The 16,845-nt window shown below is 40.8% G+C and overlaps 2 protein-coding genes and 1 long non-coding RNA gene across 6 annotated transcripts in view; 1 reads left to right on the top strand and 2 right to left on the bottom strand.

Annotated features, from left to right (window-relative positions):
* The window catches only part of gsap (gamma-secretase activating protein), a 41,156-nt gene that overhangs the window by 22,898 nt on the left and 1,413 nt on the right, over positions 1 to 16,845 (top strand). For 2 of the 3 annotated variants that reach the window (XM_030440712.1, XM_030440711.1), the window contains 6 exons: positions 403 to 498; positions 5,563 to 5,633; positions 5,884 to 5,984; positions 6,748 to 6,867; positions 14,479 to 14,540; positions 16,409 to 16,513. In XM_030440712.1, coding sequence (XP_030296572.1) covers positions 403 to 498; positions 5,563 to 5,633; positions 5,884 to 5,984; positions 6,748 to 6,867; positions 14,479 to 14,540; positions 16,409 to 16,513 — 555 coding nt within the window. The remainder of the gene's footprint in view (positions 1 to 402; positions 499 to 5,562; positions 5,634 to 5,883; positions 5,985 to 6,747; positions 6,868 to 14,478; positions 14,541 to 16,408; positions 16,514 to 16,845) is intronic. The other variant, XM_030440713.1, reaches the window with a different exon arrangement.
* Positions 2,043 to 3,617, bottom strand: LOC115595878 (uncharacterized). Its single transcript, XR_003986820.1, has 2 exons — positions 3,384 to 3,617; positions 2,043 to 3,226 (listed from the first exon to the last, which is right to left on the bottom strand). It is a non-coding gene; the product is annotated as an uncharacterized LOC115595878 (long non-coding RNA).
* On the bottom strand, positions 7,484 to 10,819 carry LOC115595877 (C-X-C chemokine receptor type 2-like). 2 transcript variants are annotated; one of them, XM_030440714.1, is made up of 2 exons: positions 8,428 to 9,014; positions 7,484 to 8,284 (listed from the first exon to the last, which is right to left on the bottom strand). In XM_030440714.1, exons 1-2 carry the CDS (start codon positions 8,908 to 8,910, stop codon positions 7,721 to 7,723), a joined length of 1,047 nt encoding a protein of 348 aa, XP_030296574.1. In that variant the 5' UTR covers positions 8,911 to 9,014; the 3' UTR covers positions 7,484 to 7,720. The 2 variants fall into 2 exon arrangements, 1 of the variants encoding a protein (XP_030296574.1); XR_003986819.1 differs by lacking the exon at positions 8,428 to 9,014 and adding an exon at positions 10,763 to 10,819 and having other exon boundaries at positions 8,217 to 8,284.

Raw genomic sequence — 16,845 nt, 5'->3', positions numbered from 1 at the left:
TCTTTACCCTTCTTTCCTTTCCTTACTGCTCACCTCCTTTTTTCTTTATTTCCCCTTTTTCCTCCCTGAGGGATATCAGCTCGTTTTGTCACCTTTATACACCTCGGGTTTCTACACCTCAACTCATTTTCCGTGCCTTTCCACCTCTCACATTCAGGTCTCTTCTCTTCTCTTTCTTTACTTCCCTCATCTCATCTCCTCTTCTCTTCATGGTTAAATCAATTTTGGGACACTGTAGTTGAGGGAAACATCGAGGTGAACTCAATTTGACCCTGCTGAGTGCACAGCAAAGTAAGCTTAAAACACACAAACAGAAAGTTTGACTCTGGGCCACACACACATATTCTTGCATACATTCGCTGAAAATAATCAGTTTGTGGGGTTTTATTTTTGCATTCGCAGACAGTTGACAAGCTGCGAGAGCATCTCAACAGACACCTGCCTCGACTGGGGAAGAAGAAGATAGACTCACTGGTTGTCAACTATGTGGCCAAACTGGTTGGTACACTGTGTGTGTGTGTGTGTGTGTGTGTGTGTGTGTGTGTGTGTGTGTGTGTGTGTGTGTGTGTGTGTGTGTGTGTGTCCAGATGCTCTGTATATGCCTGTTGTTTTTAAAGGCACATCGATCTTCAAGTTATATTTATTTGATGTTCGCCCTTGCTCTTTTTCGAGAAGGTTAAGTGAAGCTTGCTGAGAGCGTTGCTCAGTGGAAAAGGCAGTGAGTTTTCCACTTTAGTTAAATGGTTGACAGAGCTCACAGATGGATGTGGGCTCTTCAGTTAAGAGGGGTTGCTGGAAGCCATCGGGTCGGTCCTCTGAAGCAAACAACGGCTCTCAGGTTAGGACATGTATTCTCAACTATTCAGTTAGTTTATGTGCCCCATATACCCTGCACACTTCCATTACTATAGAAAGCACGAGAAACTATTTCAATGTATTTTGTATTAACTATCCTCTTACTTTTGTTTCCAAACTACACATAACCAGATCGCCTAACACAGGGGTACTCAAAAACAAATCTTAAAGGGCCACAAAGATTTTTTTCGATGACTCAAATTGAGGTCGGTCAGGCCACATGCAATAATACTGTAATATTCAAAACAAAATGTCCTTTTCATTCAAAACAACAAGAATAGGAACTGAAATAAAATGTCATTTCCATTTTGACATAAATTGAATACATAGTTGAATAGTTCCTCTTTTTGTTTGCCTTCAAACATTTTGTCCATCACTTCAGTCATGCATTATTTTATTATATCTGCAGCTGAGAATGGCTTCCTGTGCTTACCCAAAATCCACACAACTCTAAGTGAGCACTCTGTTGCTTTTTGTTGTTGTGTCATAGATGTGACAAGAATCCTGCTTGCAGCTTGATATGACGATTTTATAGCATTTATTTTTGTTGTTCTTACCTCTGAATTTTGAGGAAATGTCTCCTCAATATTCCCATGCTTCGTCTCATAATGCTGTTTCAAATTTGAAATCTTCATCACAGCTATAGTCTCCTGGCATATTAAGCACATGGGTCTTGTGCTGGTTGGAGGAAGAATGAATGCAAATTTTTCAGTCCACTCTAATTTGAATTACCGATTTTCACTGTCCACTTTTCTTTTAGCAGTGAACTTGGAACACGCCATTTTTGTGCAATCTAGGCACCTACAGCCGGCAAAATGTCAATATGCGAACTGCTCCAAAAACGAAAGTGAAAGTAAAAAATTGCGCTCACAGCAGTGAGTGACCCAGCTGTCTGTGTATCATTGGCATGGAGACAAGTCCCGGTATACCGACCCAACCAAAACACATAGTAAAGGAATAACAGTTTGGGGGCCACAAATAGGAGGCCGGCGGGCCGGATGCCTATTGAGGACCACTGACCTAATAGATCCGCGTTGGAACAAATCAATGGAGCGATATAGCCTAGAAAATAGATGGCTAAGCTGTTTTGATGAATTACTTCACATGGCTCTTCCTTTGGTGTCATATTGTAAATAATTAAATCTGAATCATAGCCAGCATCTGGTCAATGAGGAGCTAAAACAGCGTTTAATGCCATATTGTGTTTTAATGGTGAAAGTTAAGAAAAATGATTTCCTTTCAATTTGTGAGGCTCTCGCCAACATTTGCTCCTGTGTGGCCTCTTGCATGGTCATTCCCTCATTCTCTTGTCTTAGCTTCCCCTGTGGACATCCTCGTCAGCCTCTTCGCCTCCGTGATGATGTCTGTAGAAACTGCTGAGCCCCGTTCGGTTTCCACTCGCCTCCGGTTCTGGTGACCATTCCACCACTGCCTCTTAACACAAACAGCTCCTAGTCTGGTCCAGGCAATGTTAGCTAATTGCATGGCTAACTGAGCTATCTAGCATCTACAATTAACAGTAGTAAGGGGTTACCTTAGCAACAAGAAAATGTATTTGTCCATCAAGAGACTCTGTGTTAGGCTGTAACAAAATCAGATTTTCACAACACGATTATCATTGCCAAACAAATTCACGATTACAAAATTATAACAATAACAATAATAAAAAAACAAAACAGGAATCGAATGTATCTTTAACTTAGCTTACCGTGTGTTATGTCTCTTTTTTGTAAATAATTTGCCTTTTAAAATACAAATATAGGAAGGTGGAGAGAGTCTGTCACCCTAATTGTAAAAAAAAGTATAAAAAAGAGCAGATACTTTCAACAACTCAGTTGATAATGAAAAGGCAACCAGATGATATCATAAACAAAAGATGCACAAGGTTGACGACTTCACCAGATTTCTTTGTGTTTTCTGAACACAATATTGAATATTAAACATTTTTTATATCACAGTTATCGTGAACATCATAACATTGTGACACCCACAGTTGAAGACATGAGAAGGAAGACCAGAAAACATTTTTTTCCTTAAAAATATTATCCTGTTTTAACGACATAGTTGTTGATGTATCCCTATTACAAATCAGTGTACTCTCAAAACAATTTTTATTCTTTTATTTAAGGTAAAATGACAAAAAAAAATGTTGCTTTGAATTTACAGCGCATAAATGTTTATCAGTCTCACTTCTCACTTCTAAAACCAAACCTACACCCTTTGTATCTACCCAAAGAGCGGCAGGTGGGATCTGCATAACCAAGTGGAAGACGTAACCACTCTCCATCTCAGTACCCTCCAGAGGTACTCGGTTCTGTAAAGTCAGTCTTTAGTATTCCTGGGAGGTAAATCCCTTCACAGCTAGGAGCCGCTGAAAGTAGACATACAGCATATATCAACACAACAGTATTAAATCAGGCCAAGGGTAAGGCTGGAATTGAATAGAAAGCAGGATGCAACCACGTTTGGGACTTTATGAAATCTCAAATGACATAGTGAAGAAGACCAAAGAAATCCTCCCTGCTTACTGTCGGGTCGGTCGATGGCTCAACGCAGCAGAACAGGCTCGCGAACCTGCGCCTCCAGACTTGAAATGACAGCAATGAAATAGGCGTATCTGTGATCAGTTTGGCATTTGCCCCTGCGACAGACAAACATGGTGATCATTGAATCCATGCTGCTGAGTGAAAGTGAAAAAGTTTCTAATCCAGGGAGCCGGACTTATTAAAGCATACTCGTGCAAGGACCCAGAAGAAACAGCCTTCAGGGACGTTTTTAAAGAACAGTTGGCGTTGTACTTACACATCAAGCTGACTCATGCTTTAAAAACTCAGGATGGTAGTGTTTCAAAGACGACTGACTTCCCTTCCACAAATAAAGAACATCTCCCCCTCTTGTCAGTGCTTATTGAGACTAATGGTTGCATTGACACAGGGGAGAAGTTGGGGGTGAAACAGATTACAGCTCTTAAGAGCCAGGGAACTTCTGCTATGATACATTACAGCTCTAAAGCACATTATTGTCATAGTTATTTATTTCTTGTCCCAGTTGCCACAGACAACCGAGATACATGCATTTTTATAACATAGCCAATGTCAGAGCAAAGAACAACCTGCAAACGGCTGAATATAATTTACTAAAAGCAGCAATACATATTAAAAGTAATGCAATACATTGAAATGGGCAAAAATATGTTTAATTATGCAGAAAAGTTATTCTACACCCAAGGTTATTAAACTTGGTCTCAACAGGGAAGCCACACTGAGTAAATCCAGTCTCTTTGTCAGGGCCGAGGCTCATTAAGACAAATCGCTGATTCCAGATTTTATTCTAATGTAGAGTCACACAGGGAATAGTGCGTACGAGTCCGTGGCTTTAAATCACTTTTTTGCTTTTTGTGTGACTTTCTGTTCAGCACAAACACACCCCGGCCACATATTTTTATCTTTGTTACTGTCTAAGGGGGACTGGATTACATCAACAATGCGCTCAAGAGATGTTAGTTGGAAAAGAAATTAACATGGATAATTTATTTTGGAAGTCAGTCAAACAATGAATATCGGATTTTGGAGAATAACTTTTTGAACCTGAATCAAATATTCAGTTAAAACTGTTAACAGAACAGTGGAAGAAATGTTTGCTGATTAACAGCAGTTTTTGACTTTTGGGCTATTACTTTCATCCTTGTTGGCATGAATCCCTGAATGTAGAAATTGCCAAATGACAAATAATAAAAACCTGCGCAAGAACGGTGTGTGGGATTCAACAGTCGAACACGCAAACAAGACTATACTTGCATACAAGCTTCAGTTACGCACAGAGTTTATATTATCACCTTATTAATAATGTAAACATTTAAGTAATGAGTTTGAATTTCTTTTCCACAACTACACAGTTCCCCTTTTGATGTACAAAACTTAAAAATATCTCTGAGTGAGACCCTGCTAGGGTTTGAAATTACATCAGTGAGCTGCGTTAAGAGATGCAGGACCATGAGATGAGACAAATCAGCACAGGGAATATGCCAATTTGATTGTTTTAAAAAAGAAATGTAATAAAAGATGTCAAAAGTGAAAAAAAAACAAAAACAAGTGGGGGTTATTATTACATTTGTCTTTGACGCAGCTTTTGTTTCTGTCCGTTACATAAGTGAAGCTAATTGAAAATTCCCACCCTGAGGTCACCGGAGGACGCTGCCGGTGGTGCTCGCATGGGCTGGTTGTGGGTTTCCCACTGGTGTGCAGGATGTGAACCGGGCAGATCGTCTTCCTGTTATTCTACAGGAGATGAGAGGGTGGGGATTTTGTGGAAAGAAGGGTGTGCGTGTGTGTGTGTTCATTCCAGCACGCAGCAGGCACGTTTTTTCGGACGAGTCAGGTGCATCAGAATCATCTGGAGGGCTGACAGATATGTGGTGAAATGTTGTGGGTGTATGCGTGCTGAAATGTGCGTTCACACCCTGACCCAGCGAGTTACTCTTGTTCAGTGGAATAGAAAATGAGAAGTTTGGGAAAAAAAGGGGAAGTAAGGAAACAGAAGAGTTCATTTCCACGAAAAAACATCATAGCAGAACAACGTCTACATTGCATGTTTTCAGGGCTGTTGCTCAAACTGCCTGTTCAGGGAAAATGTTTCATTGGAATCTAATGGGGCATCTCCTTCTCTGAGCACTAACATGTGTTTGTCTCTGTGTTTGTGTGTGTTTAGCTGGAGCTCATCAGACACATGCTGGAGTCAGTCTGGCTGAAGTATAAACTCGGCCCGTGTGCTTTGTGCTTGTGAGTAGCCCTCCCTCGTCCGTGTGTGTGTGTGTGTTTAAAAGTCATGTTTTCTCACCGGCTTAATGTAAAGCGGAAAGCGCTGACAAAATGTGTGTGTTCATCTTCACGCATGTGTGATCCTGACCCCCATCACTCCCCGCTGTGTGTGTGTCCATATGTGCAAATGATAGATGACCCCTCTTCTTCACGTGTGCGCTCCCGTTATGCAACATTCCCCGTCCAAATTTTTTGTGTGTGTGTTTGTGAGTTCCAGCACACAGCGGGGCAGTCCAGGCGAGTGGTCCGTGTTTCACTTCATGTTTCGCATCCTGGAAGCCATGAGGGGTCTCTGCCTGCCCCTCCCACCTGGTACTATCAACACACACACTTACACATTTAGTTGTTTTAATCCAGTCTGTCTGTCTCAATCTGATTAACAATGTATGTTTGCACTGAGGGACAGACCTGCTCTCTTCAGCACTAATGTAGCCAAAAATATTTTTTAAACATTAGCATAGTGCATACATTTTCAATTATTTGAATTCATTTGCCAGTGTTTGTGGCATAAACCCCCTGTTGCACAGTCCCTTGGTTTTAGTCGCTTATGAGTAGATTTGGAGGGGTAGAATCCTGGGATCCTGGGAAGGGAAAGGAAATGAGAAATGGCCCGAGGCAAGGCTGCGCACCTTTAACACTGAGGCTGCAGGTGTAAGTGTGAGTGGGAGGCTGTAAAACAGCAGGCATGCTGAGGCTGTTTTTCTTTGGTAGATAAAAGGTTGAGAAAATAATTACATATTGCTGTCTAGATGCCTTTTTATCATTTTTTTAGCCAAGCTAGTGGAATACATCTTTGTCAGATACTTAGATACTTGGATTTATGACTAAGCACTTGAAAACTAATTAGATTTCCCATCAGCCTTTGCTCTGCTTCTTGTTTAGAGCTAACACACTAAACTAAGACAGCAAATAATTGTTATAGTTCCTAAAAATAAGCATCGAGTTTCAGCATGCTGTGGTTAGCATTTAGCTCAAAGATTGGTTTCCTTTTCCTTTGTTAAGAGGGTCATCAAGAGCTTAAGTTTCCTCATTCTTTTTCTCCTCCATTTTCTCTCTGCCTGTCTCTTTTCTCCAGGCTATCACACACTGTTGGCGTTGCTTGCCGTTCGTTGCCTCCCTCATCACACCTTCCTACAGTACATTGACCACGGTGTCCTGCAGCTCACTGAAACCTTTGTGTCTCGGCTCATGACAGGTACACACACACACACACACACACACAAACTGAAACACACACTGCTAAAGCTTCCTTTGCCCATCTGTGAAGCTCCACAAGAAAATATAATCATGTATGGTGATCAAGTGTTGAATCATTTTTCTACTGATGTCAGTGTTGATCAGTTGGCTTTCCTGACTGAAACTATAGTTTTTTCTTACCTGATATTCATGATTCTCAGTAGATAATCCTAGTGATCATCTGACTTTTTCCTCTTGCGCCACCATAAGGTTGACATTTGTGGTTTTAAGCGTTTCCGGTATTTTCTCAACAATTATTGGATTGTTTACTATTCAGCAGAGACATTCATGTTGCCCTCAGCATGATTTGTAATCACTTTGGTGACCCCATAACTTTTGATTGGCCTTTCCTAAATGTTAGCATGCTACTATGCTGACATAATAGAGTGAACATAAGACCTGCTTATACTGCTCACCCTGCCCAGAAAACAAAAAACAGCAACCCCTTAAAAAAACCTATGTTTAAATTTAGTCTCTCTCTTCATAATTCGCATGGTGTATTAGCATATAACAAGGACAAAAACTTAAAAAATATTATCATAGTTAGTCTAAAAACAAATATTCCACAATAAAGATAGAGGAAAATTATATTGTAATAATTATGCATGTAGAAATACAGAATTATAGATATAGTGGATAAAGACGGCAACAACAAACAACAAGAAAATGACACAAACATTTTACATTTTAAATGCCAAACTGTACACAATATTTACAAGACTATCATTTAGACCAGATGTAGTACATTGTGTTAATGTGCATCAAACCACATTAGTATGAAATATAAAATTGTTCACAATGCAGCATCCATATTAGGAGTTGTCATTCAGGGGCATGAGGAGGCTCTTCCTCGCACTTTTCCTTTCATTTCCGGGATGCCGCGAGGCAAAGAAATACAGGAATGGATTCAGAAAGTGATTGAAGAAGTAAAAACACTCCACAAATGTCAGCATCTGACTAACATGAAGCATATTGGCCGATCGGGTGAAAAGCGCGGTCACATACACCACGCGAAGAACGAGAGGAAAAAAGCCAACGACCAGGGAAGCAGCAATTATTCGTATGAAAAGTTTAGTCACTCTAGGTTTTTTTTGGTCAGTCATTTGAGTTCTGTGGACTCCTCTAACAAGTAGCAGGTAGAAGCAGAATAAGACTATATGGCAGAAAACGATAAAGGAGATGTAGACTGCTTCAAGCATCGGTGTGATCCTCTGATTCCTGCAGGAACGACCATCAGTCAAATCATCCTCGTTTTTCACCTCGGTTAGTGAAAACACGACCGGAAAAGCCATCAGGGCTGCGAGCATCCACACAGTGAACAGTAGCAACCGCTGCCATATCCGGCCCAGCTTCTCCCACTTTTTGGGGTGAAGAACCTGGCAAATAATTAAAAAAAAGGATAACAGGGTTTTGATTTGATTTTTATCTGCTCTTGCTCTCACTGCTTGTAAACCTTTATTGCTACTTGTAATTTAATTCCCTCAAATATCAAAACTTTGTGGGAATGTCAGTGACCTACCTGGTAGTACCTTTGAATACTTATCAGCACCAGGATGTTTACGTCGGAGGTGATGCAGAAAAAGAAGAAGTAAAAGAGAAGTTGACACACCGCATGTGACAAACTTGGTCCGTTGATGAAAACGACCGCACCAACAGGCAGGCAGAGCAGGCAGAGTACGTCCGACACTGCCAGGCTGAAAAAGAGTCGCTGCGAGATCGAGGAGCCGTGCAGATGTCGACTGAGTTTTACGATCACCGCGATGTTGGCAGGGATACCAAGCAGGAAACTGACTGCAACAATCACGCCAGCAGCCATGTACCAGGGCCAGAGGCAGGAGGTCAGAGGTGATCCTGAGTTGGAGCAGTTTTGAGGGAGGGAGGAAGAGGTGTTGGAGCTGCCGTCAACAGTCATCATGGAGGTGGAATGATGGAGGAAGATGATGAAGAAGTGATGAGACTTCGCTGAAGCAAATTGGAGAGATTGAGTAGTTTCAGGCTGCATGCCCTCGTTACTGTTACTGTGACAGCCACTTACTGGTTTTATAAACCCTCAGTCTAGTGGTCTGTGGTCTTTACGTGTATGAGAGGAAGGTTGTCCTTTACCGATACGAGTCACCACTAAATTTACATGACACTCTCTGGGCCCCCTCAAAGGGTACCTTGATCATATTGGCTGAAATTTTTGGTTTTGATTGAAATGTCCTTACAGATGTTTGATGGTTTACCTTTATATGTGTTAGATATAAGTGTTCCCCTCAGAATGAGGGTCATGACTAAATGCCTGCAAAACTAGGGACATTTCCACCAGAATCGCCTGGACTCAGCAAGCTGTAGTGCTAAAATAAGCTGGTTAACACAGTAAACAATACTTCTGCTTAACACCAGCATGTTAGAATTGTCATTGTTAGCATGTTAGCATGTTCAAGTTAGCATTTAACTGACAGCAATGCTCCGCAGTACGACCTCAGCCTTGCAGAGCTGCTAATGTAGGTTCTTAGTCTTGTTCTCTTTCACCCAAGACCCACAAACTGTTTTGACAAATTTTATAACCAAACATTTATTAATAACTGACAATATACTTTTTTCTCCTTTTTATTGTGAACTGCTTAGTGTGGGAGAAAAATATGATTCTCCCTGGTTATTCTGTCCTCATACGATAGGAGTTCATACGTATAAGAATGACCAGGGAGAATCATATTTTTCACCCACATTTAGCAGCAGATTATATTTCTTTGCAATACCACAGTCACACAGGTGGTTTTACTGTACTACACCATGATCTACTTTCTGAATTACCCCAGAAACCTAAAAAAACAACTAGCATACATGTTTCATGACAGGTGTGAACAGCCTTAAAATGGAGCCCCAAATTGTTCAATATAAATTAAGACATATAGTAAAATAACATGTAAAAAAAACCCTTCAGAATAATTAAATAATTTGATATGGGATTTAAAAATGTTCTTTCCCAGTGATACTTTTATCTGATAATATCAATCAAAAGTATTTGTATGCTCAATCACCCAGCAGGCTAACCACCTGCTAACAAGCTTGCTAAATACAGTTGGCTTGACAATCAAGAGTGTGTATGTGCTCTTCACAGATGTGTGCGTCTTTCTCTGAGCTTCACTATGCTTCAGAATTAACAAACTAGTTGCTACTGCTAATATTGGCTACTCTTTAATAATAGCATGGTAGCATTCCCTACTGTACGTCATGCAAAATTATTGTGAGTTTATTTAAAATAATACACAGTGAAAATGGAGGATAAACAAGAAATTGTGCCATAACAATTCAAACACATAAGCAAACACATTAATTTAATGACGATACACAATAACAACAATGATACAAAACATTTCCCATAGAAATACAGGAATGGATTCAGGAAGTGATTGAAGAAGTAAAAACACTCCACAAAGGTCAGCATCTGACTGACACAAAGCAGTTCGGCCGATCCTGTGAAAAGCACGGTCACATACACCACGCGAAGAGCGAGAGGAAAAAAGCCAACAACCAGGGAAGCAGCGATTATTCGTATGAAAAGTTTAGTCACTCTAGGCTTTTTTTAGTCAGCCATTTGAGTTCTCTGGACTCATCTAACAAGTAGCAGGTAGAAGCAGAATAAGACGATATGGCAGAAAATGATAAAGAAGATGTAGACCGCTTCAAGCACCGGTGTGATCCTCTGATTCCTGCAGGAAAGGACCGTCAGTCAAATCATCCTCGTTTTTCACCTCGGTTAGTAAAAACACGACTGGAAGAGCCATCAGGGCTGCGAGCATCCACACAGTGAACAGTAGCAACCGCTGCCATATCCGGCCCAGCTTCTCCCACTTTTTGGGGTGAAGAACCTGGCAATTGAAATGGATATATTCTTAGTTTTATATCCGACTGCACTACGTTTGACCTTTTACAAAATAACAAATGTATGTTGAAAAGCAAAAAAGGTCTTGATCTTTGGCATTTTTGTCTGCTTTTGTTCATACTGCCCCAGTCTTTAGTACTACTTGTAACTTAAAGGGATATTCCGGTGTAAGTTTAATCCATGGTCTAACACACTGGGAAACTGTGTTAGACTCCCTCTCGAGAGATAAAGTTTGCAGACCGCTAGCTAACGCATCCTCAGAAACGACCGCACGACAACATTACATTGCAGTAAATGGGTCCAAATATAAAACCGCCATCAAAAAGCCACAAATAATGCTCAGAACAGCAGGAAGGAAGGCTTTACTGGTATTGAGCTCAGGCTGCATGCACTGGTTTCTTTTCCTGTGAATGCCACTTCCTGGTTAGATATACCCTTTGTCTAGTGGTCTGTGGTCTTTATGGGTAAGAGGAGAAGGTTTTCTCCACTCTCTGCCAAAACGTGTGAATGTTCCACTTCTACAGCACAGTTGTTGCACTGGATGCTTGACAAAGTTCAGAATCAACATGCAATATTCGTATTAATTCCACTGACCCACCAATTTGATCTAGAGTGAAATATTACAACTTCGTACTGCTTTTACATTTTATAAAGATGATCATGTTCCCCTTTTGATAAAGTCTCCTGAGCTTAGCGACCCTCTGACTGTTGCTTTAGTACTTCCAGTAGGTTTACATATGTGGTTCAGATGGAAATGCCTCGACAGCTGTTGGATGGATTGCCATAACATTCATGTTCTCCTCAGGATGAGGTTCATGACTGAATACTTGCAAAACTATTGACATCCCCATCAGCCTCAGTTGTATTTTGTGTGTTGGTTTAAATAGCAAATTGTAGCAAGGTAATTGATTAACACAGTAAACAATACCCCTGCTTAATACCAGTACGTGAGAACTGCCATTTGTTGGCAAGCTGGAGTAAGCATTTAGTTGAAAGCACCTTGCAGTGCAGCCTCAACCTGAAAGTAGCTAACAGCTACTAATGTATCGTTGTCATGCTCACTTTCATTTGAGACTCACAAAGTGTTTTGATATTAACAATTTGACTAATCATGACAGTTTTTTGTTGACTAATAAAATTATGTATTTTTTCCTTATTCTTTCTTTTTTTATTAACTCAGTGACAAGTTATGTTGTTTCCATTACCACAGTTACCTAGCTGGCTGAGACTATACAGCACCTGTTATGAACTAATTTATTAATTACCCCAGAAACCCACAAAAAACATCCCTGCAAGACAGCATGTAAGATGAAAAGACATCAACGGCTGGGACTGACATTTTTCCCGGGTTACACTTTTATTATTTACTGTAAGTCAATCACGTATAGGTACATGGTCAGCCACCCAGCAAGCTAACCACCTGTCAACAAGCTAGCTTATTAGATCCAGTTGTGTATCTTTCTGTGAGAAAATCTTTAGATCTACTACACTGCAGAATTAACAAGCTAGTTGCTGCTGCTAACATTGGCTCTGTTCCTTAATGCTGATTAATAAATCCAAGCTCAAAAGCCAACCTAGAGAGCTAGTCAGTTGTTAGCATAGCCTTGTTAAGCTACATGAAAAGAGAGGCCATAGGACTGCAGCTGTGAACTGTGCTTATTTACAGCACCCACTGTAATTTGTTAATTAACTTACTCGTTGCTTTTGCATTGTTGTTTATCTACAGTAGCTAACCAGATCTTATTCTACTATTGATTTTGTTAAGGCTGCCACATATACATAGTGGAACAGCATTTACAAGGTCCGCTGAAGAGTAACTAACTCGTGACCACTGAACCTGTAAAAGCAGGTCACACCACACAGCTGTGACCACTAGAGCATGTTGGCCGGATGCTGCAGTCATCTGACTTCACCAGTTGTTATTACTTTTGAAGGTATACCAGTTTGATACATGAAACATCCCTCCTTTTCTTTGTATACTTCTTTTATTGTATGAACTGATATTTCAGAGGTTAAGGTTAGCTGGGATGGGGATTCAGTGCCTCACTCAAGAACACTGATCTTGTGTATTATGTATGTCTCAGTGTGGATTTCATTCAATGGAATTGTTCAAAGCCCAAAAATCAGAACTTGGCACTGGAGCAAAATATTTGTCCATTCTCATCACTCATGATCTTCTTGTAGTTTACACGGTTCTTTCTCATGAGCAGAACAAACAAAGATCTTCGATGATGAAAAGATTATTTAAAGGACATAGTCCAAAGGCTTTCAAACTTCAAAGTGAGAGAAAAGGATGTCTCAGGACTTTGAAGTACGGGTTCATGCGTCACTTCTCCCCAGAGATTAATCACATAAGTATATACAGTCTATCTATTTAAAGTTCTCTGATTTTACCCTGGGTAATTGGCAGCTGGTCAGGTGTGCACTTTCTGTCTCATTAAAAACACACACAAACGTATAGAATTCCCAATCACACCAGTCTTACTTAGCCTGGTTCCACACTTCTGAAGTGCTGTGTGCCACATTTTAATTTTTTTTTCTGTCAGAAATTTACATAAATCATGAGGTGAAACAAAAGAGCTGTCCAGTCCTATTATCATATTATATGTTATTGTCTCTACAAGACTGTACTCAGCTAGTCAAGCTGCATCCATGGTGCTTTCCATTTGAACTGGGAAGTCGGAATGTCTGAGTTTCCGATTTCTGACTCGGAAATCCTCAAAATCCAAGATGGCTCCTACGCTTATCAACAGTTGTTGTTTATTAGCATTTCTGTCTTATTTGTGTCTCATTAAATAAGTCTTACAAACAGTACTGTCCAATTTCTGTCCAAAAGTTTTTATGCACAGAATACCACAGTATGCGTTGTTATCAACTGGTGTTGCTAACAATGGCTAACTTGGCTAGAACTGGTTTACCTACTTGTTCTGGAACGTGGTCAACTTGGGTATGACATCGTTCCTAGCACCAACTTCCAACTTCAGAGGTAAATGGATGCATAGTCAAGCTAAATGCTAACTACAGCATGATGCTGCTCATGATGACAATGCTAACATGTTGAAGTTTAGCGGATATAATGTTTACTATTTAGCAAGTCATTAGCGTAGCGATCTGATATTTGTTGAGATATTTCAGTCCGGACCAAAATGGTGCACTTACCAGCTGACAAAGAGCTACGTTCCTAGCATGGCTAATAACTAAGTAAAAACGATTGTCAGGTGCCAATATTTTGTGCTGTTATGCTTAAGCTACTGGGAGTCATCCAGGTGCTGCTGAGACAAGCTGCCTGGTCAAAAGGATGTCAGGATGTCTGTCTGCTCTGTTTTCTTTTTGAATTGATGAATCTCAATTCAACACAAAAACAAACAGCTCACTGAATTTCTTAAAGCCAAAATAAGAATCTACTTCTGCAGCATTGTTTGCCAAAACATGAATAAAATATACAGGTGAAGTATCCCTCCATTGCTTTTTTCGTATCTAGGGAAATCAGCATATTTTATTTGTGTGTCTGTTGCATCTTAGGAAAAAGAAAATAGCAACTCTTCAATTCCATGTTTCTTTTCAAAGTATTATGAGATGTTAACCTAGATGTACAATAGAAGTGTGTGTGTGTAAATGTGTTACATGGCATTATTTGTCCTCCCATGTGAGATGAGTAATTAGCACCATGTCTCCTCTCTTGTCCTCCCTCTTTGTGCCTAGACTTGGACAACAGTGATGCCAACGAGAGACTGAAGTTCAGCATACTTAAGAGACTCCCTGAGGTACTTCTGCGTGTGTGTGTGTGGCCAGATATGAGGTTTTTCATGCAGGGCCAGGAGAGTTTAGATTAGTTTATCTAACTGGGAAAGATTAAAGGAGCCCACTCAACCGTTTCTTTCTGGCATAATAGCTCCAAAAATTAACCCGTGGCATTGTATCAGCCGTCCAAATCATGAGATGTGGAGTGTTCAAATGTACCAGAACATGGCCGAGGTGAATTTTCTCAGGCTGGATGGTACCGGGAGTACAACAATGCATGAGGCTATTATAATCTCATCTATTATGAGGGGGAAGTTTTGATCTTTTCTCGAATGGTTTTCTCCCCACTTCCCATTCTGGTCCAATTAAGAGTTTGAAGTTATTTTAGGTCTCATCTCCCTCAAGCCAGCCTCAAGCCAATCACAAAGCACTTGTGTAACTGGCTGGTGTGTATGTCTGTGTGTGTGTGTGGGTGTAGGTAGTTGTCTACTGCGTCTATGTGTTTGTGTGTGTCCCTAACTCTTGTGTAACATCCACGTGTTCCTGTCTGGGTACAGTATATTTCTTGTGTAGCTGTGTGTGCGCGTGTGCGCTTGCGTGTGTGTGTTCCGTCCGCATTGTGATCAGAGGAATGTTGAGTGTTTAGTGTTTCTGTTCCGTTTCCTGCCCATCAGACGTTTGTTGGGCAGAGTTTGGCAGGCAGGAGAGATTTAGCAGGTACAACACACACACTCCCACAGAGTTTGAAAACAGGAGGTGTAGCACCAAATCGCTTGACCGAAGCCAGCACCCCCAGAATTCCCATTTTGTGTTTGTTTATCCCATAGACTATAGATTGTAGCCACTGTGATGTCACCCATCAGTTTCCGAAGAGCCATTGTGAAACTCAGTGTGGGTGGCTTTGGCCGTCGTCGTCTTGGCAATGCTCAACTCCGCCTAACTTGCAGATAATACAAAAATGGGCAAACAGTTTGAGAGTGGCTGGAGATGAATGAAGCCTGCTTACTGAAAAATTACCCTCTAGCTAAAAGCTACCAAGCTCACTAAGGCTAACAAGCTAGCTGGGGTCACAAAGACAGACTAGTGGATTGATCTTGACGTTACTTGCGTGAGTTTGATCATGGGTGTCATCGTGTCTTCACTTCAGCCTCTGACTCAGCTCAGCACTCCCAGAGAGTAGCTGTGTTACCCTCTTGAGTCTTTTCTTTTTTCCCCATCTCCTCTCTTTACGTCAGTGCACCTTCCTGTTTACTGCTGTAGAGGTCAAACTTCATATCAAACTTCCTAAAACAGGCATCCCTACGCTATACTAACATTTACAATATTTTATGCTCAGTAACAGCTAGGTGTAAATGTTCTGTAGCTAACTGAGTTTGCTCAGAAAATTCATGTCTGCTGGCTATTGTATGACTTGTATAGAGTACCTGGTTGTGCTTGTCTAAATTTGGTTCTCCTCACCCCTGATTTTTACACAATCCGTAATGATTCATTCAAGCATGCAGCAGCAGCATCTCTCTCTATAACCTTGGCCACAGGTTTGAAGCTGGAAGGCAGCCCTGAGAAAAAGCTGCGTTCTTTAGGTACTGTCAGTCACACCTGTGATCTTTGTTTGCTTAAGTGTTATTTATGACCATGGTGTTCATTTCACCACACTGAAAAATGAGGTTTCTCTGGAAGCCCTCATTAGCAGTCAACTCCTCTACAATGGTTTGGAGTTTCAGTTGGCAAAATGGGAAGGAACAGATGTTCACATGCTTCAGGGATAATTTTTATTCATGACAACATTCGCTACATGCCTAAAATGTAAACTCTAGTGTGTGTGTGTGTGTGTGTGTGTGTGTGTGTGTGTGTGTGTGTGTGTGTGTGTGTGTGTGTGTGTGTGTGTGTGTAGCCTATGGAGCAGAGGATCTACCATATGTGGGACCATCCTGTCAGCTCAGCTTCAATCTCCAGAGATTATGTCAGGACTCTGCTGGAGAGACACAACAAAAACAAGGTAATGCAGTGCGGTGTGACACACATGCTGCACAGAGTACACACTTCTGTCTCTTGTTGCACTGCAACTAGCTAACAAGCAATAAGGAAATTCTCCCAGATGTGAGTGTAAAATGAAACATTAACTGTTGAAATGATCACCTTAGTCCACTGCCATGCTAACAGGTTCGCCACAGCAGTGCTTTGAGTTAAATGCTGATGTCGGCATGCTGCTGTGCTCACTCTGACCATGCTTACATGATGATGTTCCACAGGTTTAATGTTTACCATGCTTACCATCTTAGTTTTGCATGCTAGAATGCTAATATTTGGTGATGAGCAATTTGGTCAATA

The sequence above is a fragment of the Sparus aurata genome, chromosome 14 (assembly GCF_900880675.1).
Source record: "Sparus aurata chromosome 14, fSpaAur1.1, whole genome shotgun sequence".
NCBI classification, from domain to species: domain Eukaryota; kingdom Metazoa; phylum Chordata; class Actinopteri; order Spariformes; family Sparidae; genus Sparus; species Sparus aurata.
Note: the sequence above shows the minus strand (reverse complement) of the source record. Positions and strands in the feature narration are given on the sequence as shown.